The following is a 27,970-nucleotide window of genomic DNA, read 5'->3' as shown; positions in this document are numbered from 1 at the left end:
CGCCCGTGCGCGCGCAGGGGAGAGGCCAGCCCAGCCGGCCGCGGTGGGTTCGACTGCAGGGGCGGAGGAGTCGCCTGCGAGCGGCTGCCCCGGCCGCCCGCCCGCCCGCCCGCCCGCCGCGTCCGCATCGCGCCAGCTGCGCGGGGCGGTTGGCCGCACACACCCTGGGAGGTCGGAGGAGCAGGCAGAGTCCGCGCTGGGCGCCCGGGACGAGGAGAAGTTGGACCTTCGCCGCCGCCGCCGCCGCCCGTGCCTGGCGGGGTAGGTGAAGCCGGAGTTGGTTGTCCGCCGGCCCCTGGCGGGCCGGGAGAGGAGAAGCGAAACTTTCCGGCGCTTCCTCCGCGGTTCCCGGGCCGTTCGCGGCGCAGGGAGGTGTCGTCGTCGCGGGCGGCGGCGGCCGACGCCATGTTGGGGTCTGTAAGAAACGGGGCGCTCCCGGGCCTCTCGCCTCTGGCTGGGGCCGGCCCGCGGGCGCCCGGAGCGAGGCGCGCAGCCCGCAGGACGCCGCAGCCGCTGCTGGCGGGCTCGGGGCCCGCCCGGAGGGTCCGCGCAAGTGCGGGGCTGGTCCGCGGGGCGGGGATCGGGCGGACGCGCGGAGGGAGCCCGAGGTCGGATTAGCAGTCGGGCTTCAGGACTCGGGTCCCAGTCGTGGTCTGGGCGTCTTAGGGCCCCAACATCTTTCTGTCCAAAAGTTTGCAGACTGGTCTCAGGGACGTTGTAACTTGAACAGCATATTTTTATGTGACTTGGGGCAAAAAATGGCACCGCAGAATCTGCTCTGATAGAAGCGATGGAATTTAACATTATTTGGAGTCTTAAAGTTCTATGGTCTTTTGCCGAATTTATTTTTTCTTTTAAAAATTTTATTGAAAGCCGACAGCTTGCTGCTTATGTTGCTTGTGTGCTCTTGGTACATGATAGCAATAACTTGTGTGTGCCCTTGAAGTGAGTAGTACTAAGGTTAGGGATAAGTAAGCCCTTCTCTAATTCAGACTCACCCAGTATGTAAGGTGGTAAATGCCTTCTTGTGTTTCAGTTCGTGACTGAAGAGGCTCATTAAAGAAAAATTTAGACAGGAACGTTGACTGAGAGACTTGAAGGCAGGAATGTTTTGTTCTCTTACGAACAAGGTGAAGTGATCCTGACATTGCGAAGTTTTTTCTCTGTCTTTGGCTCCTTAAAGATGCATGCCTACCATTTTTTGAGCATTTACCTTTTTCTGTACCCTGGTATGAGGTCCTCAGGTTAATTCAGAATTAACGAAGGCTTCTGTTTTTAATCTCTTCTGGTCCTGACAGCACTGGAGGTGATTAGTATTAAGTTACTTATTTGGAAAGCACATGTAATCGCCTCAGAAAATAAAACTGTGTACTGACCAAGGCATCAAAAAAGATTCAGCTTGATTTACTCCAGTAAATGAACGTGAATTGCTATTTTTTAAATAAAGACAGCTTAGCTTTAAAATTCTGTTAACTGACAAGACTCTTAAGCACAAATAAAATATATCCTAAAACTTGTCTTGAAGAATTTATCTAACATATAGGTAAAAATGTAGCTTATGCTCAAATTTGATTGCTAATTTCCTTCTTTAAAAAAATTCCTTTTTGTTTTGCTTTACTGTCAAGTAAATACTATTATTTATACATATTTGTTTTTCTGGATGAAGAATTATCTAGAAATGAGATGACTTAACTATCTTCACAAATCTAGCAGCCAAACTGGTATTTAACTCAGGTCTTACTACTCTGAAACCTTCGGATTTTTCCTGTGGCATAACTGTGTAGGATGCATAACTCATTTCTCTGACCACCATGTTTCCTGTGTCTTCACTGCTCTTTCTGATTTTAATTTAGTTCCTCAGTATAAATACTTACTTCCTAGAGAGCTGATTTACAAGAGTTCTTGTAATGAAATTTTTCCTCTTAAAAATACTTAATTAAGCCTGTATACTCTTTGGAGCCTTTTCTGCCTGGTTCACCTTAACCCCACCCCTTAAATGAATTATTCTCCCCAAGAATAATTCATTTATCCCATGGCATCCCCATAAATATTACATTGACCTGTCATGGCACGTCCTTGACAGCAGGCTTTTTGGATCTGATTTGCCTCTCCATGCCCAGTGAGCCCAGAACATAGCAGATGCTCAGGAAAGGTTTGAATGCATGAGTACACATACGTTCCTTATTAATATACTTTATGAACTTCTTATTAAATTGCAGTTTTCTTGGGCATAGTAGTTAATTCTCCAATTCTGGTTTTTTGGTTTTTTTTTTGGTAACTCAAATTTTGGCCTGGGGATACAGAACTTGAATACTTATGAAATTTCCAAGTAGATGATGGACTGAGTATAATCAAAGAAGCTATGGGTCAACAAAAGGATAACATATCATAATTTTAAAGTGTAATTTGTACTGGATGAAAATAGAGTTAATGCCTGAACATTTTGTCATGTTTATACATTTAAGCTCTTTGATAGAGCAAATCTCATTTTTCTATCCATTATTGTTTTATCAGAATTGTCTTAGAATTTTGTTTTAGAATGCCTTGCTTAATGGAAAGTGTATAAAATTGCTTTTCTGTTGATGTTTATCTATGAAAACTAGCTTTCTACACCAGCTGCGTGCTTAATAGTGTGCATGTTGGCTTAACTGAATAAAAGGTACTTCATAGATATGCTTTCAGCGCGCTGTTTTATAAGTTGCAAGACCTCTGTAGGTGAAGATGTTCTGTAAGGAAATTACTATAGAATTTGGAGTTAATTCTGTACCCCCACCCATAACTTTCTCTCCAGTGAAACCATAAGCCACAAACTGGTGTGCTCAATTTGGGAAGTCCTGGGAGGAGAATAGAAGACATTCAAGTAGTTGTTGTGAGTGCTAGAGAAAGCAGGTTGCATGTCAGGTGGACTGGAACAAAAGAAAAAACCCTGAATCCTAGCTCTGTTCCTTATTAGCTAGCTTATTGACTCTTGAACAAGTCTCTTCACTTCTTTAAGCTTCACTGGACTTATTTGTGAAATGGCACAGAAATATTTGTCTTCCAGTGTTGTGAGGATTTACTAAGATGTTTGTGGAAATGCCTGGTGTATGATATTCAGCAAGTTTTATTAATGTATTAATAGAATGGCAGTGAATTATATAGAATCATAGAATTTAAAAATGTTTAAAGGAAGGCAACCTATAGAAATACTTAGTTCAGTTCTCAAGCTTGACTGCACATTAGACTTCCCTAAGGAGCTTCTTAATACTGATGCCTGAACCCCACCCTAGAACAAATAAATCAGAATTACTGGGTTTGGGTAATAATAGGTAGTTTTGCCTTTTTTTTTTTGCACCTGATTTGAATGTGCAAATGATTTTTTTTGCACATGATTTGAATGTGCAGTTAGGACTGAGAACCATTGACTTAATTTAATCTCCCATCTTCTTATTCTCTTCATTTGTGGTTAAATAAAATGCAAAGAAATTGTCAGCCAGATTCCTATCAGTCAGGCTAGAAAGGATATATTTGCAGTGGAGGAAATGAAGTGCATACAGGTTAATTTCAGATGAATACAGGTGAAATACAGATTTATTTCAGCCCAGAAAAACCACGTTTGGAACTACAGTTCACTAACTCCAGTGACCTAACCTCCATTTTGCATCAGCATCCTACATGACCATGTTATTTATTTAAACTTTTCATTCAGCACTACCTCAGGTCTTATGCTATGTGACCTGAAATGGTGATTCAAGGGCTTGTCTTTCAATATATTTGTATTTTCCATCATACTTGTTGAACAAGCTTTTCGTCCTCGTTGTCACCTCTAGCTCCTCCCAGATTCTTAGTTTTTTTCCCTTCTTTCCATTACCGAACTCTGTAGTTCATATTCTAACTGAACTCACCGGCACCGTGTAGTCCTCTTCTTGATCTTTGCTGTTTATAACTGGTCAGTTCTCAACTTTGTAAATGTCACCATTTACTTTTTCTACTTGGTTCCTGCCTAGCATCCCTGAAAAAGTCACGGCTGTGGTGACTGTTAAATATTTGTTTCTAGCTACCTGTGTACTAGTTGCTTTCTAATCCTTTTCTCATCCCAAAGTTGACTGATTTTCTCTATTGCTTTTTCACTCTAATTCAGGTTACTAACATCAATCTTGAAATGCTTGACTTTTAGCAAGTGACCTTATTTTTAAAATGATTAATTTTTTGATGTGAATTTTCTGTTTTCTGCTTTGCATCAACTTTTTCATCTTTTTTTTCCTTTTCATAAGTGGAACTATCCTTAATTCTTTATACTTGTTTCAATTAAATAATAGAGGAAAATCCAAATGATTGTTGTATTCATATTTTTATTGTACCTGTAACTTTGTGTATTACATTTATATTTTTCTACATATTCTTCTTTGCATTTTGTTACTTATTTTAATAACTTTTTAAAAATGTCTATGAGAGAATATGAGTTTATTATAAAATAATTAGGCAGTATCAAAATATTTTACTCTAGTCTTAGGCATAACCAGTACTAAATTTTGGGGGTGTACATTTCCAGACTTAAAAAAAAAAGGTTTATACTATATGTGCTATTTAGAAACCTTTAATATATTGATTTATTTAACAGTTTTCCACATTAAATATTTCTGTGTTCTCTCAAAAGCTGTCTAAAAATCCATTATATGGATATGCCATAATTTACTTAACCCATCTTCTGTTATTGAACATTTAAGTTGTTTCTGGCTTTTTAGCATTGTAGAAAAAGCTACAGTGAACTTTTTTATGTGAACAACTTTGTACAGTGGTCTTATTTTTTGCATGTACTCTTGGAAATAGAATTGCTGTGTAAACTTTCTAAAGTGCTTATATTACCAAAATGGCACTTAGAAAAGTTGTTCCAGTGTATAGTCTAAATATGAGTACCCATTTTCCTGACATCGTAGGTGAATAATACATCATTTTATTTAAATTTTTTATTTCTTTGATTAGCATGGAGAGCCAACATTTTTTCTGTTAACTAATTAACTTATTTGTTCTTTTGGTATTGCCATTTGTATCTTACTCATTTTTCTTTTGGGATATTTTCATTTTTTCTTATTGATTTACAGGAACCCTTTAAATATTAAAAATGTTGACCCTTTGTTATATGTTGCAAATGTTTCTCTTTAATGCTCTTTCCTCCCCTCAGTGTTGAAGTTTAACATTTTTATGTGATAAAATGTTTTATGATATTTGGCTTTTTCATGTTGTGTTCAACCATTCCTCTGGATGGTTAGAAATTTAGGTTCTGTTTTTCCACTCTTAGAGTTTAATGTCAGAGGGAAAACTTTTCATATACAGCAACCCCCCTCCCCCAACCAACCCCACACACCACCCACCCACCCACACCCCACCCACACCACTAGTTTATTTCTCAGGATAAATTTCTGTAGCTAAAAATTGCAGGGTCAAAGGGCAAATGCTTTCTGAAATATTATGCATTACTGTTAATTTTCGATTTTTCTATGTATTTCACTGCTTATTGTGACCTTTTGGCACAATAAAGTTATTTAGTCTCTGAGACTTTGAAACATGTGAAAGTATGTTGAAAAAGTGCTGTGTGCTCTCGTCTGCCTTTCTCTCTTGCTCCTTCAACTTTATAAACTAGGTGTTCCCCAGACTTAGTCCCCTGCCCTTTCTTCTTCCACAGCCTCAGCCTGCATCTCTGTGTCAGTGACTATTAACTCTCTTTCTGTCTTAGAGCTTTCTCTTCATCCTGGCATTTCTGTTTGACAAAGAGATGTTTGTCTTGTGGATGCCATGAAAGTACTTCAAGATAAACATGTCCCAAACTATTTCTTCTCCCTCCTGAAACAAAACTAGCATCTGATGGATGGCTTATGCTTAAACCTTTGAAGACATCTTACACTCACTTTTCATCCACAGATTTGGTTGGTTCCTACATCCTATCTGCTATACCTCAGTCATCTCTTATTTCCATCTTCCCTTTATTTCTGTTGTCAATTATTATGGCTCAGGCTTTCATTACCTTTCACTTAGAGACTGTTATAATACCCTTCCCACTGTTTTTTTCCTTCAGTTTTGCTTCTTTAGTAATCTCCAGTCCATTCTGTGTACTGCTTCTGTGTATTGATTAATATTTCCCTATTTAAAAATTGATCTTCCCTTTGCCTATATAATAAAGTATAAACTCTTCAGTCTGATGATTACTTTCCTTTGCAGTTTGGCTTTTCCCCATATTACCAGATTTCTCTTCTACTGCTGCACTTGTCCTGGCCCTGCCTCCTCCAGTTCAATTATTTCCTCTCTGGTGAATATATTTATATTATATACTATTATCTACTTTCTCTCTCCCAAAGAATCTGACCTACTACTATTGTTATAAGGCCCAGCTTGAATTTCTAGCCATTTAACAGTTGTTCCTAGATACCCCCTTGGTCAAAATTACCTCCCAACTAAACCTTTTGGCTCTAAGCTTCATCACTCTTTTTATTAAAAAAAAAAAAAAAAGTTTTTATTTTGTTGCTCCTTTGCTCCTTTACGCTTTGAGTCTACACATTTGAGTTAATCATAGTCCTCAGTCCATAGCACAGTATGTAGGTGCCAGACCCTTTTCTTGTTTTCTTGTTTTCCCTTCCTTATCAATCAGTTACTTCCATAATCATATTAACTACAGAAGCACTCAGGAATTATATACACTTATGTGTATAAATTTGGGAATATGGCTGTCTTTCTCCACAAAGATTATTAGTTTTGAGTGTTTCTATTTTTTAATACTACTTTGTAAAGAATAAGCAGCCAATAAATGTTTGCTACTTTAAAGTCATAGAAAATTATTACTGGTTTTACTAGCTCCCATATTGCTTAGACTAAAAACCTAGGGATTTAATTTCAGCTTTACTCTTCCACATCTAGTTAGTCACGGAAATTCTGAATCTGACCTATTCTTTCTTTTTCTGTTGTAAACTTCAGACTCATTAATTTTTCCCCCTACTTTTGCAGTAATTTTTCATCTGAGTTCTGCTTTTGGTCTCACCCTTCTCAGTTTACCTTTATTGTTTTATAGTTACCTTAGGAAAATTCTGATCAAATCAGGTCACTCCTTCCAAAAGTTTTAGAAAGAACTCTCAGAACCAAGAAGATTTCTTGGTTTTTTTTCTCTCGTTTTTCTACTAAATAATTTCCTCTAGCCTCTACTGCAACTGTACATGTGACTTTTTTTTTAACACATTTTTACTTGCAGAGCTTTGTGCCTTTACTTACCATTTTTTGCTTTTTAAAGTTTTTATTGTTCACAACCTTTTTCAAGTATTCAGATGCTTCATTCTCCAAGCCATCCCTTCACTCTTTCCTTTTTAGCTTCCTTACCACTTTGTTAATATTTTTATTATAGTACTTTCTCATTGTGCTATGTATTAAAATCTTGTGGTACATGTCTTAATTCCCAGTGTCTGTTTTATTCTTTTTTCTCTCTTAACAGAAAACATAAAGCTTTGAATCTAGTGAGCAGATTGTAACTGCTTGGAAAAATACTGAAGAAAATTTGTTAGGGATGTGATGGGATAACCAGTTCTACAGCAGTATTTCAATTGGGCTTTGCCAACTTTATTTTTCAAATATTATAAGTGGTTTTTTAAATAGCTGTCAGCACTGTACAGCCGCCCCTGTACAAATACTTTTTGAAATGATGCAGTTTTTTTTATCTGAATTTTGTTGGTAATGAGCATATGCACACATCATCATTTTTTATTTGCTAATTTAACAGCTGTGCCTTTTGGTTAGAGAAAAAAGCATTTTTATATATTATCATGAGATAAAGATTTTTTTAAAAAACAGGATCTGCCATGCTCAATACTTAGAATTCATAATTAGATACTATAGTTAAATGGGTCAGAACATTTGCTTGTAAATTTAAAATCTCTGGGTCTAGTGAAGCAATTGTGTCTGGGGAGGTGTGGTTCCTGTTTTCTGTGAAAATTAGTATAGACATCAAAAATAAAGTCTTTGATTTTTGTCACATTCCAGTGGAGAAGCTGCTTCTACTTTAACTGCTGCTGGTCATATTCAGCTCAGTGTGCATTGATAGGATGTATATGCAGGCATTTTTGTAGGTGTTACTGGGAATAAAACGTTGTAGGAAATAATATTCTTGTTTTCAGGAGTCTTTAGATCTGTTGAGAATAAACAGGTACACAGATATCTATTAAACAGAATGTAAATGCCATAAAGTGGCACACATAAAGTGTTAATGAGGATTTAAAGATGAAACTATCTGGCTATGAGGCTACTGAACTGACTGCATCTTGAAGGACAGGTTAGATTTCAGAATAGCAAGGGAGAGAGGACATACTGAGCCCAGAGAGGTAAGGGCGGAAGCCTAGAGCATATTCTGGGAACTAGCTAGTACTCTGGTTGACTGTAACAAAGAGAACATATAGAAGGTGATAAAAATGGAAAGAGAGACTGGGGGAGGCTGGGGCTTGACTGTGAAGGATATTGAATACTGGGTTAAGGATTTTGGATTTAATTTGGCTAGGAAACCTTTGGTTTTTGAATAGAGTGTTACCTTGTAGTTAAAAATACTAGTCTTGTGTAGTTTTAAGTGCTAAGGACTAGAGAGAGGACTTGTTTAAAACTTGAGGTCCATATTCTTCCCCTCTCTCCTACCTCTCTAAAGAAAGACCTTTTGTAACTTCTAGTGTGACTGTTCTAGTTTTCTAGATTAATTTTCTAAAATCCTCAACTATGGCTTAGTTCTTATATACTGTGTTGAGTTTCTCTGTCAAGCCTAATCTTTTTGGAACTACCTGTATTGACACTAAATTAGTCATAGCTTTATTCTTTACTTCCTTTAGTATTTTAAGAATCATTTTGAGTGTATTTTATACTTACTACCATCTGCTTTAAATTTTTTTCTCTTTATTTTGTCAAGTGGCTTTCCCAAATACGTAAGTCTACATGAATGAACTATTTCTAAAATAGTTATTTCTGAATGTAGCAAAATAAAATGGAAAGAACATGCATTTTTACAAAAACTAGCTGTGAGATCATGGAAAAATTGCTTAACTAATCCATGACTCAGTTTACTTTTTTTTTGTAAAATGGATCACTTAACAAAATAGAAATTATTAAAATAATAAAATGCGGACATGCTTAGTGTGTATAGGTGTTGAGTAAATGTTTTTTCTTTTTTCTCTTTCTTGGCTAAGACTTTAGAATAATGCATTTGAGTCTACTTTTCAGTGATAGGAATATTTGGTGCTTCGGAGAGATTTTTAAAAAAAGACTGGTGTCTCAAAATGTGATTCAAACTTTTGAAGTTTCAGTTATTCTCAATCCAGCTTTATATGAGTTTAAAATTAAAATATAAATAAATGTTTGATTTCCCTAAGAAATGAACCCATTCCCTTTATCACTTTTAATTTCTGCAATATATATTGTATAGCTGGTTTGCCACAGTGGCAGAAATCCTAGTGAAAGAGGAGGAAAAACTTTGTCCCTTCTTGTTGATGGAATAAGTAGAATTTACTAAAATTCCAAGTTTAATTTGCTAAACTTTCAAGTATTTTTTATTATTCTAAAATTTTATTGAAAGTCTTACTTAGAATTTTTTGATTATCATTGTGCTTACTAAACTATAGAATTTTTGAAATTAAGAACTCTCTTGTCCTTTGCATGTAGTAGGCACTCAGAATAATTTGATTTAAATGCATTAGGAGAGGGCGTGGTTTGCTCTAATGCTTACACATTTGCCTAGGGATCTTGTACCTCTGGTAGTTTGTTGCTGTTTGTTTTTACCTCTTCTTTCCCCACTTCCTTGTGTCTCTCCCTCTCTTCCATTTTCTGTAAAGTCTCAATTCAGCAGTAACACAGATTTTAAAATCTTGATTCGTATTAAGACAATCAAAAGTTTGAATAAAAACTGATTTGTAGGCAAGTAAGGCTTGCTGCTGCTGCTTCTCTTCCTCCTCTTCTGTCATTTATGTGAAATCTCTTATTCAGTTCCTGAGCTAAGATGAGAATCCAGGTGTTTTGGTTCATAGTTCATTGGTTTTTCCAGTATAATGCACAGTTGACTACTGAAGCTCACTAATATCAGATGTCATGGGTACATGTAAGAAATTAGTTAGATTATTTTTTTGTTTTAAACTCACCTTCAAGGATGAGGTAAGGAGTATTGATTTTCAGTAAGAACTGGACCATGGTATTTTGTGACAGTTGGGCTTTCTTCTCAATTGTAAATAGTATTCTTTCTCATTTTTAAGAGCTTTTGCCTCTTCTAGTATTACATGTTTAACAGGTGGTAGACACTCCACTGAAGAACATATTACTTTAGAAACAAGATGTTAGCAAAAGACTAGGGCAGAACTTGGACAATCCAAATGCAGTTCTTGTTTACAGTTGTGAAGGAGATAACTTGAAATTTTGGATTATTTAAATTTTTTTTTTAAGTGGTATTTAAAGCTGACTTTATGGAAGTTAAAGTTTTGTTTTGTTTTTTTTGTTGTTTTTGTTTTTTGGAGGGGTATGCTTTTGTTGTGGTTCTTAATTTTAAACTATAAATTAAGACTTCCAGACACTATTTACTGGAAAAGAAGAAAAAGGAAGTCAGTTGGAAAACTGTTAGAAATTATAGAGTTCTGTGAAGTGGCTGGATAGGATGAGGGGAACCAGAAATGTCAATAGTTTTCTTATCAATAGTAGTAACAAATTAAAAAATATATAATGTGGAAAAGAGATTAGATTCAATGTAGCAGCAAAAAGTTTAAAATACCTGGGAACATACTTAAGAAATGTAACAGTCTTGTGAGAATAAACCTGCAAAATTACTGGGCCACCAAAGATTTGAAACCTTAGGAGGAAGAGACATTATCGGTCTCGCTAGGAACACTCAAAACTATAAAGATGTTAATTTAATCCAAATTAATTTATGGGTGTAATGTAAGTTCCATCAAAATTTCAGTGGATTTTGTTTGTTCTTTTGTTTATTGTAATCAGAAAGTGGTTCTAAACCTTAACTGCATATTAGACTTACCTGGGGAGCTTTAAAAAGTTCCAGTGCCCATACTCCACATATCCCAGACTAATAAAATCAGAATATATAGGGAAGGGATCTAGGTATCAGTATTTCTTAACCCTTTGTATTTATCAGAGTTTATTGGTCTTGATTTTGGTTTTTGAGTTTCCATTTTAAGCAGTTCTAATGATTCGTAGTCATTGATATTTTGTAACTTTTATTCTTAGAGATCTTCAAAACAAAAAGGAAATTTAGTTATTTTTAAAAAAACTAATAAAATTACTCTAGTTTGCAGTTACCATGAGTTCATTGGACATGTGTATATCTGATATTATGAGATCTTAGAGATCTTGCTTTTCCTACATCTTGAAGCATTTTGCTATTTCATCATCTAGGAATTACTTAACAAAAAAGAAAATGGAAGAGTGATGTAATTGCCTAGATGATGATGCAGTAATAAAATAAATCATCACTATTGCATCATCTTCCAATTTTATTATTGCATTGCTCAAAGCATTGCATCATTTTTCAAGAAGATACACAAACAGTTTGGAGATGTCCTTCTTAGTATTTTTGTTTGTTTTAAGCTTTCATTTAACATATTTGAGAATTTAGATTTCTTCATTTTTCACTTTCCACCTTTTATGGGAAAGAAACGTTGACAAAGACATTTCAGAACTATTAGACAAGTCAGAAAATGCATGCAAAGAAACAGCAACACTTAAACTAATGATGGTGAATCATTGTAAGTGAAATCTCAGACTGTGAGTCTTCAGATGATGATTTTCTAGATGAGTTTTTTTCAAACTCAGAATTAATGAGTAAACGATATTCCTAAACACAGAAAATGGAAATAAAATTGGCCCTTGAACAATAAGGGTTTAAACTGCACAGGTCCACTTATATGCAGATTTTTTTTTTCAACAAATACCTGTACTGTTGCGATCTGAGTTTGGGAGTCCTTGGCTGTGGAGAGCCAACTGTATGCATTGATATACAACGTTTTATATAGGGGACTTGGACATTCATGGATTTTGGTATCTATGGGGGAAAGGGGGAACTGGAATCAGCTCCGCCCTCCCCCCCACCCCAACACTGAGCTACAACTTAAGCTTTTCGCAAGTTTTTCACTAGTTAAAAGTTATATGTGGGTGTTTGTGCAAGGAAGTTGGTTCCCCAACCCACATGGTGTTCAAAGGTCAATTGTATTACAGATTCATGCATGATAATTTATGAGCAGTTAGTTGCATTCAAAAGATGGTGCTATTTTGGATATATGTACCTTCATATTTAAATTACTCTTAAAGCTATTTTTTATTATCTCTTTATTCTTATTTCTGTAAATTAGTCATAAAATGGCTTAAATATTAAAAATAAGTAAAAAGGGTATTTTGGACCCAGATAGTAAATTGGGATGTCTGTGTTTTCTGATATACTGAAAATTAACGCTTTTCTGTGGTTCCAGTGTTCAGCTAAGGTTGAGAACCACTGTTCTTAGTAGACTCATTTGGAAAAATAAAGAGAAGATTAGGTAAAATGTTTTTGAAAGGTTAAATTAGTAATGGGAGATAGTCCAGAAGTTCTACCAGATGCATGGTACCAACAAGAATTATAGAACAAATTAATATATTAGATCAAACATTCCCAAAGCAGATGTTAGAATATATAACAATTTAATATGTTAAAGAGTGTTATATATTAGTAGATTTGATTATTGATATCATTTATAAGAGCTACCACTTGTTGACTACTTGTTGAACATTTTGTATGCATTACTTCATTTAATTCTTTCCTGGACATAGCCACTATTATTATTCCCATTTACAAATGAGGAAACCTGTGGTCACTGTTAGTACTTGGTGAATCTGGAGCAGTTAATTAGCTCTTATGGAATGCAGATATTTGCAAAGACAAAAAGGAATTTTTACCTTGCCAGAGTAAATTTTAGATGGATACAAGAGTTAAATGTAAAATTTATATTATAAAACATAGATAATAATAGGTGTATCTGATATCTGGGTAAGGGAAGCTTTGGAGTAATAGAAGAAAATCACAAAGGAAAAGATCTATAAGTTTAATTATGTAAGAAATAAAACTGCCTCTGTCAAACACCATAAACAAAATTATAGATTAATATACGAGGAAAAGCAAAGAAATAAATGGGTCAATAGCATTTATATGTAAAACAATCATACAGATTAATAACCCCTAAATAATGAACTTAAAAATATAAGTGACTATTAAACATTAAAAAGTGGTTGTTGGCCTGCCTCAATAGGTAGCTACGAAATAAAACATTCAATTAAATTTAAAGTACTATTCTTTCCTGCCTTAGGACTTTTCTCCATAGTGTTAGTATCTTTTCATGGCTGACCTCATCCTTTAAGACTCAGAATATAGAACCACCTCAGTGAGGCCTTTCTAAACTACAGCAGGTGCTCTAATAACATGCCTTAGGAACTAAACCCTTGTTTATGTCAATTAGCCTATGGTAAAATTGGTTTCAGTATACATAGTTTCGCTTAAAGTGGAAACCTAAGACAACAGCAACAGCGTTAGGGGAGGACTTACTGTACTCAGTAAATGAGTTTTTTCCTGTTTCTTGGCAGTCCACTGATTTCTTCTTTGCATTTAACCTTTCAGAATCACCTATTTGTTTACTTACTGTCTTTCTCCTCTAGACTTTATAAACTCTGAGAGGACATGAATAATATCTGGCATCTAGGAAATGTTCAATAAATAATCGTTAATTGAATAAACAATGAATAAAAAGTGAATTAAATGAATAAAATGAATCACCATTTAAAAAATCCTGTTTGCTGAAGTTTTTAAAGAAAAATACTCTGAGACAAAATGGGATGGGTACAGTGATTGTGCTGCTCGGCAAATTGGTGTTACCTTTCAGAATGGAAATTTTGTAAAAGATAGTAAAAGCCTTAAACAGTCATGCCTTTTGACCCAGTAATTTTACTACTTGGAATCTGCCCTAAAGAAGTCATCTCTGCCAGAGGGTGGGGAAGCTTTCTTCCTAGTTCTTTGCATATTCACTGGTATTCGTTTCCTCAGAAAAGAAGACAACATTTTGTAGTTGTCTTCTGCTTCCTCTTCAGTGTGGCTCAGTGAGTAAGATGTGCAAAGGATTTAATCCTTGGCTAGCCTTGGTAATCTTGTATTCTAACACTCTCACAGAGTCTTTGAGAGTTCTTACTGCTTGGGGCACCTCAGTGTTCTGGTAGTAAATTTGGATTTGGGCTTTGAGGGAAGGCAGAGGCCCCACTTAAAGAATAGTGCCTTAATCCAGTTTACCAAAGAACCTTGCCTTGGGGTATCAAGTAATCAGCTAAAAGTGGTACTTTGATTTCCCTTTTGATAACCTCCCCTCCCCGCATTCACCCTGTCTCTCATTCTCTCCCCCACTAACCTTGCATCCTTGCAATATGGGATGTATTTCTTCTGTGGGTCACTGTCAGACTATGAAAGCTATTTGTTTTAGCCGAATACCAATTAATAATGCCCCAAACTTATTTTATGTCGCTTTGTTCTTAAATGGGGGAAAGATTTATGAACAGAGAATCAGGCCTAATATATTGTAAAATTTGAACAATGAAACATCATCAGGAGACTTGCTAAGTAAATCATGATGACCTGTCCTTTCAGATTATTTGCTCAAGATCCTCTTATCTCTCTTCACTATTTTTAAGGTTTGCAGTGAAAGTCCAGAGGTTAGCATTAGCTTTCTTAGTTCTTGTAGAGCCTTAGTGAATAATTAGTGTGTGGTAGTATACTGGTAATAGCAAAAAGGAGTCAGATTTGAGCCCCAGTTCTGTGACAGCCCTGGGCGGCGTACTTAACTTCTTTGTCTCTGTTTACTCATCTGTAAAATTGAGTTAATAGTGCATAATTATCCTAAGTGACTAGGAAATATGGTAATACATACAAAGTGCTCAGCTCCTTACTTGGGCTCCCAGTGACTAGAGTTAATTCCAGGCTGTTTTGCCTCTTACATTACTGAATCTGTCTTTGTGCCTTAGTTTCTCCTTCAGCTCACATTTCAGTTAACATTATTTGACACTTCTGTGGGAGATAATAAAAACTTCTTTAGTTATATCCCAAGAATTTGAGACAGTTAAAATCAGAAAATGTGAAAAGCACTGAACAAATTAGTGGTGCTATTAATTCCAGTAGTAGCAATAATAGGACACCTGTTTGCATTGCCAGTATATGAGCTGATTAATAACTCTATGTCCAAATGAGTAGAAACAGCAGTTTATTTGGATGGGAATTGATACTTTCAGTTCTATATAAGTGCCAACCATCCTCTTTTCTGCCTTTAGACCTTTTCAGTTATTCTTTTTGCCTGGAATATTCTCCCTGTCTCCACCCTTAATATCTGCATATCTAGTTCTTCCTTATCTGCTAAAGTAGTAACTTTAGAAAGGCTGTCTGTCCCTGATCATCCAATCTGAGTAACTTCTGGTTGATTTTTTTAAAGTCATTTTAAAATATCATAACATTAATTACTGTTTGGTTCTTGATTTTGTTTTCTGTTTCCTCCCTCCCCAACTATGATGTAAGTCTTGAAGAGAAAGGACCTTGCCTATGTTGGTTTTTTGCTTTTGTTTTTTTTTCTCTGCACCTAGATTAGTGCCTAACAAAATGAACTCTTGTTGAATGTTTGAATATAATGCAAAGTATGAAAAATTGTCCTTAATTGTATTTCCCAGAGATAACCATTGTTAATATTATGGTATATAGTTTCCTAATTTTATTTTCTTTATGTATGCTTACATATTTACAAGTGTCTGTGATTATGCATTTATACCATATTTCATTGAACCTAAAGGTGAATATTGTTTTACTATAGTTTATGTCTGAAATTGGGATGCCATATAATCAAGGGTATGCCATGATTTAATTGGCAGCATGTTTCTTTCTTTGTGGCACATAAAATGAGGATGTCTTAAAATGTATAGCATCTTGGATTTGATGAAATATGGTATATATTTAAAATAAAAATAAGATCATTATGTTCAGTTCTTTACCCACCCAAGTATCTTGAGAATTCCCCATATCACTGTATTAGGTCTCATTCTTAACGATATATAGTGAGGACATATCATAAAATGTTCAACCACTTCCTCTTGATGAACATTTGGAGCTTTTCCAATTTTTTTCTGTTTTACACACTGCTGTGTTGACTGTCCTTGTACTTATCTTTATGGACTTGAGTGAAACTTTTTGTAGAATACTTAGGTCACAGGGTACACATATTTTCTATAGTGTATTAGGATGCGTGTTTCCCTATACCTTGAGTAGTACTGCATCTTTGGAAATTACAAAAAAAAATCTGATATATTAAAAAATACCCTAATATTTTAATATTATTTCTTTAATTATGAATGACTTCGGTCTTTTTTTCATGTTTCTTCTTTGTTGCACTCGTGCATAGGGTAGTAGACCTTTAATTGGCTGGCAGATCTGCATTAATTACGAAGAGAAGGCATCACAGTTTGGATCCGTGCATTATCATATTAATTCTTAGGAACAACTTTCAGGGCAGAACCCACCGTTGTGGAGGGCAAGAGGACTTTATACGATTGGGGATGAGACAGAATTCAAGAATAATCAGAATTGTTGTTTCTTTTATAATGGAGGCCAAGAAGGGTTACAGTATCATCAGTTTGTGTGCTGACTACTGGAACTTAAGACTATGTTGTTAGTCTTTAAACTTTAAACGCTCCTCCTTAATGTAATACTGAATCAAGTCAATCAAGTCAGTATTACATCTAGAAATTACATCTATGATCATTTAAAATTAGATTAATATGGGTTTTTTGCACATTGCCAAAATATACTTGTCAACATATTTGAGCACCTTGGCATCAGTTTCAAATATAGATATCAGATGGTCTCTGCCTTTTAGGTTCCACTGTAGCCTGTGGAGGGGACAGATTTCAATCCTTTGGTAGGACTGAAACTAGAAGGTACATAAAACATGAAGAGCACAGAGAAAGGTGTGTAGTCTAATAGAATTTAAGGAAATAGATATGGTAAGCTGAACTGAGTATTGAAGAAAGGGTATTAGCTAGCGGATAGTAAGTAGTAAAGGATACAACAGCATGAGAGAAGACATGCATGGGTGAAATGAACTGCAAGTAGTAGGGTATTCTTAGAACATAAAGTCTGAGGTGAAGATTCACTATAATGAGTCTGGGGAGATAAGCAAGGACCAGGTAATGATGCCATGCTAAATATTCTGCATTTGCTAGGTTAGGGAAGTCATACTAAGAAATGGTATGATTAAGTTTGCATTTGAGATATCATGGCCCGAAGATCGATTTAGGGGCAAGACCAAAGACAAGGAGACTTGTTGGGAAACAGTTCTGGTAATCCCTTTGAAAGAATGAAGGCCTTTGCTCAATGGTAATAGCTTACTGGAAAAATCATAGTCATTTCTCTTAGTTTATATAATATTTGGCCCTCTCGTTCATAATCGTACTGAGATTAAATTTCATGGAACTGGATTTATTATTTTGCAGAAATGATTTATGTTCATTGTCCAGTTGTTATTCCTTTATGTCTGTAAGAAGTTTATACTTCTATAAATACCTGCCTAACTGGTATGGTGCTATATGGAGATGATTAATAGTGTATTTTATGATTATAAATATTGGGAGATGTTAGCTCTTTTGGTATGCTTAGTGGTTACCTTAGAGGAAAACAGTTTTGGAGCATTTTGCTTTCTGGGTGAAAATAATGATTTGTTAGATTAAATTTAGGTTATTTAATTTCTTATATGGATTTATAATTTTTATGTGCTAATTTGTTTTGTTTTGTTTTTTTTTAAAGGCTATTAGCAAAAGATGGTGGACCGCTTAGCAAACAGCGAAGCAAATACTAGACGTATAAATATAGTAGAAAACTGTTTTGGAGCAGCTGGTCAACCTTTAACTATACCTGGACGGGTACTTATTGGAGAAGGAGTATTGACTAAGTTATGCAGAAAAAAGCCCAAAGCAAGGCAGTTTTTCTTATTTAATGATATTCTTGTATATGGCAATATTGTCATTCAGAAGAAAAAATATAACAAACAACATATTATTCCCCTGGAAAATGTCACTATTGATTCCATCAAAGATGAAGGAGACTTGAGGAATGGATGGCTTATCAAGACACCAACTAAATCATTTGCAGTTTATGCTGCCACTGCCACTGAGAAATCGGAATGGATGAATCACATAAATAAATGTGTTACTGATTTACTCTCCAAAAGTGGGAAGACACCCAGTAATGAACATGCTGCTGTCTGGGTTCCTGACTCGGAGGCAACTGTCTGTATGCGTTGTCAGAAAGCAAAATTTACGCCTGTTAATCGTCGTCACCATTGTCGAAAATGTGGTTTTGTTGTCTGTGGGCCCTGCTCTGAAAAGAGATTCCTTCTTCCCAGCCAGTCTTCTAAGCCTGTACGGATTTGTGACTTCTGCTATGACTTGCTTTCTACTGGGGACTTGGCCACATGCCAGCCTACTAGGTCAGACTCTTACAGTCAGTCATTGAAGTCTCCTTTAAATGATGTATCTGATGATGATGATGATGATGATAGCAGTGACTAAGGGCACGTTTTGAAATATAAAATTGGATGTGACTAAGAAATCAGCTTTGGGGGAAATGTAAAATTCTGAGCTCTCTCTGTTTTGCTCTAGCCATGAATTTGCCTGAGAAACTTTTAACCTATGTGCCTCAATACATTCTATAGGAAATAGCTCCTGTTGCCATCCTCCCAACCCTACTGCTTCCACCACTCGCCCCACGACTTTCCATTCTTCTGCAGGGATAGCCTCTTACAAATATAGCAGATAAATTTTTGGTTTCTTATTGTTTCATTCTAGATTATTTTCTTGGAAGGTTGGGAAGAGATGCTTATTTAACAGATCATGTACTACATTGTTGTTAACTGTTCTGTTATATGGAAAAACTAAAAGCAAAGAATGATGGACAAAGGAGTATAATGTGGTTAGTTAATAACATTATTAGCTTTTTTCTAACCATTCTGTTTAATGGTTAAGACACCAGTAACAAAAATACATGATTTGGAAATACTTTGGCTTTTTCACATACCAAGTGGTGCCTTATCTTAATAGCATTGTTATATGAAATAAGCCCCTACCTTCTCACCTTTTAGTTTGTTTTAAAAATACACTGGTGCTCTTCGAGGTGATAAAATGAGTGTTTATGAATGGGTATAATTGGAAAATAACTTGTCATTTGACAGCTACAAATAACTAAATTTAGAAGTTCTTCTCTACGAATAAATATTTTTTCACAAAATAGTTGTGATTTTATTTTTATGTTTTATAGGTACCAAATTATAATTGTCAGATATAAATTTTCAGTTAATAGGAGGTCATTCTTAAGAATTTGGTTTGGAATTTATCAAATACAGAATTGTCAAATTGTATTAGTTTGTTTTTAGTAAAAGACTTTGTAGGTATAAATTCATCTGCTTTAACATTGTTTCTAGAATGAAAAAATTATAAAATTCTTGAAAATAATCTGTTAAAAAAAATCCTATGATAGAGCACAGATCTACTTAGGCTGAAGATTTGGAAAAAATAATATGTAAGAATGGTCAAGACAGACCAAATTTGACTAGACTTTATATCTGTGGAAATGTCTATTTCGGTGAAACTATCTTGGATTTACAAATATAGTGTTATATTTTATAAAGTTTTGTAAAGTCCCAAACAATATTTCTATTTTTGTAAAACATTGTATGTTTAATCTGTTTCTGAAATCATTTTGCAACGTGTGGAAATAGAATAGCAATTGATCTTTCTAAATTGTGACCTTAGTACTGAGTCAGTCTAGATTGCCTTTGAGAAGTGGTAATTTTTCACTCTGCTTTTGAGGCATCCATTAGGTTGAAAGTATATTTATCATATAAAACTTGATGCATTTTGCACTACTTTCTCCATTTGTATGCTGCAAATAAACTACAGTCTTTCAAATATGAAAAATCAGTCTAAAGATTGTTTTAAATTCTAAATTCTTTTGTTTTTAAACCGTTAAATCTGGTTATATTGCATATGTTAGTAGAGGTTCGATTTAGTAACTTGTGATGGAGGATTCTTTGGTTTGGTTAAGGCACTATACTGTTAATTGTGAAAGCGTCTGGGATACATAGATCTCCCTGCAGGAAATGTGAAGGAAAAGCACAACAGGTTTTTTTTTTTTTTTAATATCAGATGGACTTTTATTTCCAAGCAATATATCATATAATCAACATGAAACCTGAAACGTGCTAATGGAAACTTGCTGGTACATTAGGAACCTAGCAAATTCAGGAACCAAGGGGAAATGTTCTGCAATAACATTTGCATTGTCAACCTCTATTGACTTTTTTACAATAAAAAATACTTTACAATTTACCTCTTTTTGTATGTATTGTGACTTGAAGATTTTTTTCCCTCTTGCTAAGGTAATGGAGATATTATGCATTTTTTCCCTCATTCAATATGCCAAGCATTATTCTAGGCCCTTGGGGTAGAGCAGTGAGTAAAAATTCCATTCCTTTCATGGAGTTTACATGCAAATAGAGCCCAAGATGTGTTTTCTTCCATAACTTTTTCTGTAATTTTTCAGGCTTTTGTAAATCTTAATTATATGTAAACACGAAATGATTTTGGTCGATATTTCATGCTACTTCTCTTGAATGATATTTACTTGGACTGTACTAGATTCCCAGTATATTAATAAAATTGGTAACGATTGGTATAAAGGAAGCAAGATACCAAGGAAAAGTATTAAGTTGATTACACCTTACACATGAATTCATGCCTTTGGGTTAAGTGCATAAAATGGTCATAATTAATGTAAATCATTTGTTTATCATGTTTATGCTGAAATTCTTATAAATAAGTAGAATTAAATTGTATACTTTATGGTTTTTTGAAAGGTCCCAGTACTTGAGCTGCAGTCTCCTTTCTCTTGGATATGGTAGTTTTGTTCTCAAATACATGTTGTAGCTTTAAACAATGTAGTAACAGTTGAACAATCTACATGTTCGCATGTATTAGATTGCTATACATTTTACAAGATAAAATTTAAGTCTAGGATGTAGTAAACAATGTAGTAACATGTAGAACAATCTACATGTTCGCATGTATTAGATTGCTATACATTTTACAAGATAAAATTTAAGTCTAGGATGAAAATACATGAAATTTTGTTTATTGATAATTTTAAAATATTTCTTTAAAAGCTAAATTATTTTAGATTCATTCAACATTAAGTGTTATGTCAGGTTTTATAGTATCAGTGTTAGGTGTTATAAACTTTTTAAAGGTACATTTATTTCTACAGGGGTTATTATCAGTGTCATTCCCTTACATATCAAAATAAATTTCTTAAAAATTATTTTGTCCTTGAAATTTTTTTTTACAACCATATACTTCATATACCAAATTTTAGCAATAAAAAACAATTTTAAACCATTTAACCAACAGTATTTCTCTTTTTGTCCACTCTAAATAGCTGATAAACAGAAATTGGTAATAGTAGAATTGCTTGGCTTGATAATTCTCTCAATTTAATTTATGAAGAATAGAAAGGTAGAGAAGGTAATATTGCTAACACCATCTTGTCTTCACCATCCAAGCCATTATTGTATTTAATCATTCACACTAGTGAAAATAATTGGTGTAAAGCTTTGATGGTATTATCTAAGTTTATCAGGAAAAAGAAAAGTACTTTAATCAGATTTTGTGTCTTCATGCTCCTGTCAACTTAATGTTTAGAGGTAGTATATGCTTTGCTATTATTTTTTAAATTAATTTTTAATTTTCAATTACATTCAGCATATAATATTATATTAGTTTCAGGTGTACAACTTAGTGATTAGACATTTATATAACTTACAAAATGATCACCCTGATAAATCTAGTGCCCAGCTGACACTATGCATAGTTATTACAATATTGTCGACTATATTCCTTATGCTGTACTTCATATCCCAATGACTATTTTGTAACTACTAATTTGTATTTATTAGTCCCTTTCCCTTTTGTGCCCTCCTCCCAGGACCCTCTTCCCATCTGGCAACTGTCAAAATGTTCTTTGTATCTTTGTTATTTTGTTCCTTAGATTCCACATGTAAATGAAATCGTATGGCATTTGTCATTCTCTGACACTCCATTCAGCACAATACCCTCCAGGTCCATTCATGTTGTTGCAGATGGCAAGATTTTTTTTTTTTACAGCTGAGTAATATTACATTGTATCTATGTACCACCTCTTTATCCATTCATCCATTGATGGACATCTAGGTTGCCTCCATTATTTATTTTTCAATAGTTTTATTAAGGTAATTTATGTACCATACAATTCACCCATATAAAGTGTACAATTCAGTGGTTTTTAGTATACACACTAAAACCATCACTACCTTTTCCAGAACATTGTCATCATTTTGAATACTTGTGTTTTTTTGAAAATCATTTTACTTTTAAATTTGTATAATAAAGCATATTTCGGGGTATAATGACTCCTAATTTCATAGGCTTCTATTTTTTAAAAGCATTTCTTGATGTTTTATCTAAATCCCTGCATAGAAGCTGAAACGTGCTAATAAATTCAACTTTTTTCCTTGTTACTTTGCACGAATAATAGAGTAGAAAGCATGCTTAATGTATAAACATGAGCAAATGACAAAATTTTTACCGAGTTCCTGAAATTCACACTGCATGCTAGGAAACCCTCAATGATAATGTCATTAAGCTTAGTGATACTTGGACATTTTTACGTCTTGTGGTTTAGAAATAGCTTCTGTGATTTAGAATAGTAGTAGCTTTTAAGGTCTTAAAAGCAGAAAGAATCGATGACAAAATGTTAAAAGTAGCTTGCTCTTGGACAGTTGCTAAGATGCCAAATTATTTTAATTCTAACCAAAAAGCAAGTTGTAGAGTCTGAGATGAATATTATAAATTAATATAATTCCTTATTTTTTTTTAGGCGCCTCCCTTCTATGTAATGCCTATTATCTGGGCTCATAGTATATATCTGCAAATAATTAGATTTCCCTTTACATTAAAAGTTGTGCTGTGTGTTTTAGGGGCAAGATTTAGCTAGACTGTTGAAATTGATCTTTCTGGTATGGGCCCAGTAGACCTCGCTGCCGAGGGTGGAAACTAGAACTCCCTTTAAACCATATTGGTCATTTATTTCATCCTTCGGCATGCTAATCTGTTCATAAGAACAATAATAATAGTTCCATTAATAGCAATAATAAAAATAATTACAACATTTGCTATTACTCTACTTGACAGGCCCTGTTCTAAGTATATTTATTAAGTCAATTCTCACAATCCTGTGGGGTAGATATAAATGTTATTAACCTTATAGGGATAAGGAGGTGGGTCACCCATGTAGTAAGTGGCAGGCCCAGGATGTGAACCCAGGCAGTCTGGTTCAGAATGCAGGCTCCTGTGTTTAACCTAAAGAGGCTTTAACAAAGTCAGAGAAGTCTTATGTGTGTCTGAAGTTTCTGCCCTCATTAAGCTCATGTTCTAGTATATCATAATACAATGCCAGACAGTATATAATGCCAGACTGAAGATTTTTGCAAATGGGCAACACTGGAAAATTCCCGCTCTTATAGTAAGCCTCAGCTCGCATGTCCTCATCTGTCTTCCTCATTTTGTTGATTTTCTGGGGCTTCTCTAACACTTCATGTATGTTTGCAGCCACCTTGTTTGTCATAGTGTATTCATCCTACTAAATGAGACTTCTGGCAGGAAAAGTTCCCATATTATTTTGATTTTTATTCAATCAAACACATTTTTTCTTTTATTCATTTATCCAGTCGGTGGAAGGAATTTAGCTGCTCTCCCATAATTCTCCAATATTCTCACCAAATCACTCCAACACATAATCTCAGTAGAGACAGTGTGCTTGCTCTGCAAACCAGTTTTAAAACATCCCTTTCAACCCTAGCCTTTCACCCATCAACTCCTTTCATATGGAAATGATATAGCTGCCACTATGTTCTGTAACTTTGTCAACTGCACTCTCCAATGCCTAGCTCCTTCACGTGAATGAGCAATTATCTCATTGAGCAAGTACTTTCTACGAGGCACTCTGGGATTATAGCAGTGATCACAGCAGTCTGAAGTTTCTGCCCTCATGAAGCCAGCCCATGTTCTAGTATATCATAATACAGTGCCAGACAGTATATAAGTGCTGTGATGAAAATGAAGGTGTGTGTTGATGGGGACTGTTAGGGGTGGGGATGGGGTGGGAAATGACAGTGGTAAAGAAAGCTCATCAGTTTCTATTCCTACTGTGTACATAGTGGGTACTTCATAAATGCTGGAATGAATAACATTAAGCTCAAGATCGACATTTAGTCTATTGTCTTAAACTAGAATCAACTATCAGATTATAATTCCATTCTGAAGGACAAGCATTTGTTTCACTGTACTTAAGAATAAAGTTAGCCTCTAGTCCTAGATGAAGCTAGGCCCTGCTAGAAAATATTTGTCTTGGAGTCAAGAACTGGCTCACTTTCTGAACTCAAAAAGAATGAGAGTTTTCAGGCTTAAGTTTACATGCATCTTTTAATTAATGGGATTGTTAATATTTCCCTTTGAGGACTACTGAAGATTTATCTTGCCTTGGGATGACAAAGAGAAAAAGACTTATGAAGGAATAAATTAGGCATGCCAGCAATGGTGAAATTGGGGTGCTAGCAAAATGTAGCTCAGCCGGGGCTTATTTCTCATTTAAAGTCATTCTGCGTCCTAGCCTGTCATCAGATGAGTGGCTTTGAAGTCTGCTACCCAGCTGCCTAGTTTGGCTTCAGAGGACAGCCACTAATTAGGACGTTGTATATTTTAAAAATGTATCTCTTTCCAAGTCTTTGTGAGTTCTTAGAACAATGAATTTTGAAAGATTGGGATTTGCTTCCTGGCTATGGCGGTTTGGAGAAAACCCAGCTTAAATGTGATCACTTGAGAAGCTTTCCCAGCACACTCCCTTCTCCTCCACTCGCTTTCTCCACACTCCGCCTTACACAGAACCACGTTCATCCACTAGTCTAAATCTAGTCTGCTCCTGTTGTCTTAGAGTTGCTTGATCTGTGTCTGTTTCTTAGGCTGGTTTGGGACCCGTTAGGGGCAGGAGGCTGCTTTGTTTATTTTTTTGATCCTCAGCACCTCACACAATGCCTGACATGTGGTAGGTGCTCAATAATTGCTTGTCGAATTGAACGTGATAAAAGTGCCCACTTGAGCATTCTCTCTTAGGAGAAAGATAAATGTCTCCTGAGTCTGCACGAGTACATTATTCTCTTTAAGCAAATGCTGAAAGCTTAAATGAATCGCTGATGGTTTAATTTATCCAGTACAAGTGTGCCAAGGAATGCCAGAATGCCTGTTCCTGCTTAACAGGAGGGTGGCTTGCCTTGCCTTGTGTTCCAAGTGCCGGAAGGACAAGCCTGCGGCAGAGATTTCCTTTGAAAAGGCATCTGTGCCACTTCACCACTCTGTGCTCTGCTTTTGCTGAGCAAGGGCCTTTTCTTGACTTTCCTGTATCTGTAAAAGAAGACTCAGCAGGTTTTTTCTTTTCAGAGTGAACTTTGGAAGTGACAGAATCTGCCCTAGCCAAGGTGAAGAATATCTCTTCTCATCCTCACCTCTTTCCTACGCTTTTACTTTAGTTACTCGAACCCTTTCTCCAACCAGTCTAAGAATACTAAGCTTTTGGCAGACTTCTAATTGGTGTCTACTGCCTTCAGGAGGAAAAGCTTTTCTACCAACTTTTCTTTGGGAACAATTTGAATGTATTAACCTAAATTTAAAGGACTCATTACTATGTTTCCTACAAGTGAGAAACCAAAAGCTGCCTCTTTTGAAGGCTGTGCCTGGTCTTTAGGTCAGCCGAGGCCAGGATTGTGATCAACTGGCAACTTCAAAAAAATATGAACATTATGGAAATACATATGAGAGAAACACAATTTTTTCCCCAGTGACTACTAGAGTTTTCTTCAGTATTCCATTGTAGGCTCAACAGCTGAGGAAAAATTCAAGATCTTAGAAATTTTTCACTGACCATTTTGGCGATCAGAGTTTTAAATATAGGATCTTTGAAGCTTGGTATCATTATTATTTCTAACAGAAAAAAAGAAAGATGAGAACTGACTTTCTAATAGGATTCTCTTACAAGAAACTTTATTAAAAAAATCTAGATGTAGTGCATTTCAGTAAAGGAAAATTTATAATATTAAAATAACATATGGCACAGGCATGGAATAATCTATCTGAGGGATGTCATCCATAAAGTTGACTCTAGGAAAAATCTCTGGTGTTTCAGCTATTGATTATAATGTTTCATATTGTGTACGTGTCATAACCAAAATTCTCTGTTAGCATTGTTAAGAAGCCCATCTTTGAACTAGATGGGTATAGAAATGCCCATATTGGAGAAGAAATGTGGGTGAGAAGAAGATGGGCTTTAATTTCTATCAGAACCAGGATTATTATGCTCCAGGCCAAGTACTGATTAGTAGCATGATCTGTGGGTCTTATGGGTTGTATAATCTCTCTCAGTCTCAGTTTCTTAGTTTGAAAGTTGGGGTCAAAATACTTACCTTGGGGAGGAAAAAAAAAATGGCGTATACGATAGGCTCTGTTCATCCCTCTGACGATCAAATCAAAGTTGTGATGGAAATAAGCAAGCAGCAAGGAAAAATCACCTGGGATCTTGTTGAATAAGCCATACAACTAGGGAGAAATCCAAATCACCCTGCAGTGACAGAAGGTAGGACGGGACAAGGACGCAGGGCTGCCCGGTATCCAGTGGCTGAGTGAGACGGAGGCTGCGGCAGAGGCAGTGGCAGAAGCCTCTTAAACGGGCTGCATCCACGAGCAGATTTTCCTAGTGATGGACCTGCTTGTTCTGAGTACCAGTGCCGATTAGGCTGCGCGCAGCGGGCACCAGGGACTTACAGGGAGACATTGTGGGAGTGAGGGCATAGGTGAGACTAGCTCTGTACAACAGTGCTGGCAGTATCCATTGTTCCCTGTTGAGCTCTCCCCTCTCCCAGTGCGCAGACTCAGTGCCGCCATAGCCGTGACATCATCAAACGAGATAAGAGAGGTCACTCTGCCCAGAGGATTCCCTGTAACTTCACCTCCCCCAACTCGAGGCCCCACTCAAGCCACATCCAGATTTATCCTCAGCAAGTCAGGTGCTCCTTACTGAACAGCGCTAGACTCACACTGGAGGCAGCTGGCCTCAGTTTCTGGTCTTTTGAGGCAACTATAAACACAGCATCTGTGGATTGCTTGCTGAATCTTAACAGGTGGCTCCGGAGGGGCACAGGCTGGGGCTAAATTTGGCCTGCAGCTGAACCCTTCTTAGGACTGTGCCACTGGACACCCACTTCACAATCCACACTAATAAGACCAGGAGACTTGGGAGCTTTGCTTAGTACATAGAAACAGATACTGAAAAGCGGCCAAAATGGAAAGACAAGGAAGCAGAAACCATATGAGAGAACAGAACAGAGATGCAGAAATAATGGAGTCAAGTAATCTAACAACAGATGCAGAGTTCAAAACACTGGTTCTAAAGATTCTCAATGAACTTTTGGGAAGTGTAGATAAAGTCAGTGAGAGCTTCAACAAAGAGATAAAAAAATAAAAATGGAAATGGAAATTATAAAAGGGAACCCATCTGAAATGAACACATCTGAGATGAGAAGTATATTAAATGGAATAAACAAAAGAATAGACAAAGTGAATAAAGAAAAGGATCAAATGCCCTGTCTAGAGGATGGGAAAGCCAAGGACACTCAATAACAATGGGAAGAAAAAAGATGCCGAGACTATAAAAATATTTTAAAGAACATATGGGACGCTATTAAGGGTCCAAATATCTGTCTGATCCGTGTACCTGAAGAAAATCAAGATGTTGAACAGCTGT

The 27,970-nt window shown here is 35.9% G+C and overlaps 1 protein-coding gene across 1 annotated transcript; it reads left to right on the top strand.

The window, feature by feature from the left end:
* The first annotated feature begins 122 nt into the window (after window positions 1-122).
* Window positions 123-20,418, top strand: PLEKHF2 (pleckstrin homology and FYVE domain containing 2). The gene is made up of 2 exons (XM_039866356.1): window positions 123-261; window positions 17,840-20,418. Exon 2 carries the CDS (start codon window positions 17,854-17,856, stop codon window positions 18,601-18,603), a length of 750 nt encoding a protein of 249 aa, XP_039722290.1. The 5' UTR covers window positions 123-261; window positions 17,840-17,853; the 3' UTR covers window positions 18,604-20,418.
* Window positions 20,419-27,970: the final 7,552 nt, after the last annotated feature.

This window comes from Pteropus medius, unplaced genomic scaffold, assembly GCF_902729225.1.
Source record: "Pteropus medius unplaced genomic scaffold, Ma_sr-lr_union100, whole genome shotgun sequence".
NCBI classification, from domain to species: Eukaryota; Metazoa; Chordata; class Mammalia; order Chiroptera; family Pteropodidae; genus Pteropus; species Pteropus medius.
This window is presented reverse-complemented; position numbering and strand designations above follow the sequence as displayed.

Bases quoted from the DNA above. Each gene is read 5' to 3' on its own strand.
- PLEKHF2 (XM_039866356.1), top strand. From the start codon at position 17,854: ATGGTGGACCGCTTAGCAAACAGCGAAGCAAATACTAGACGTATAAAT.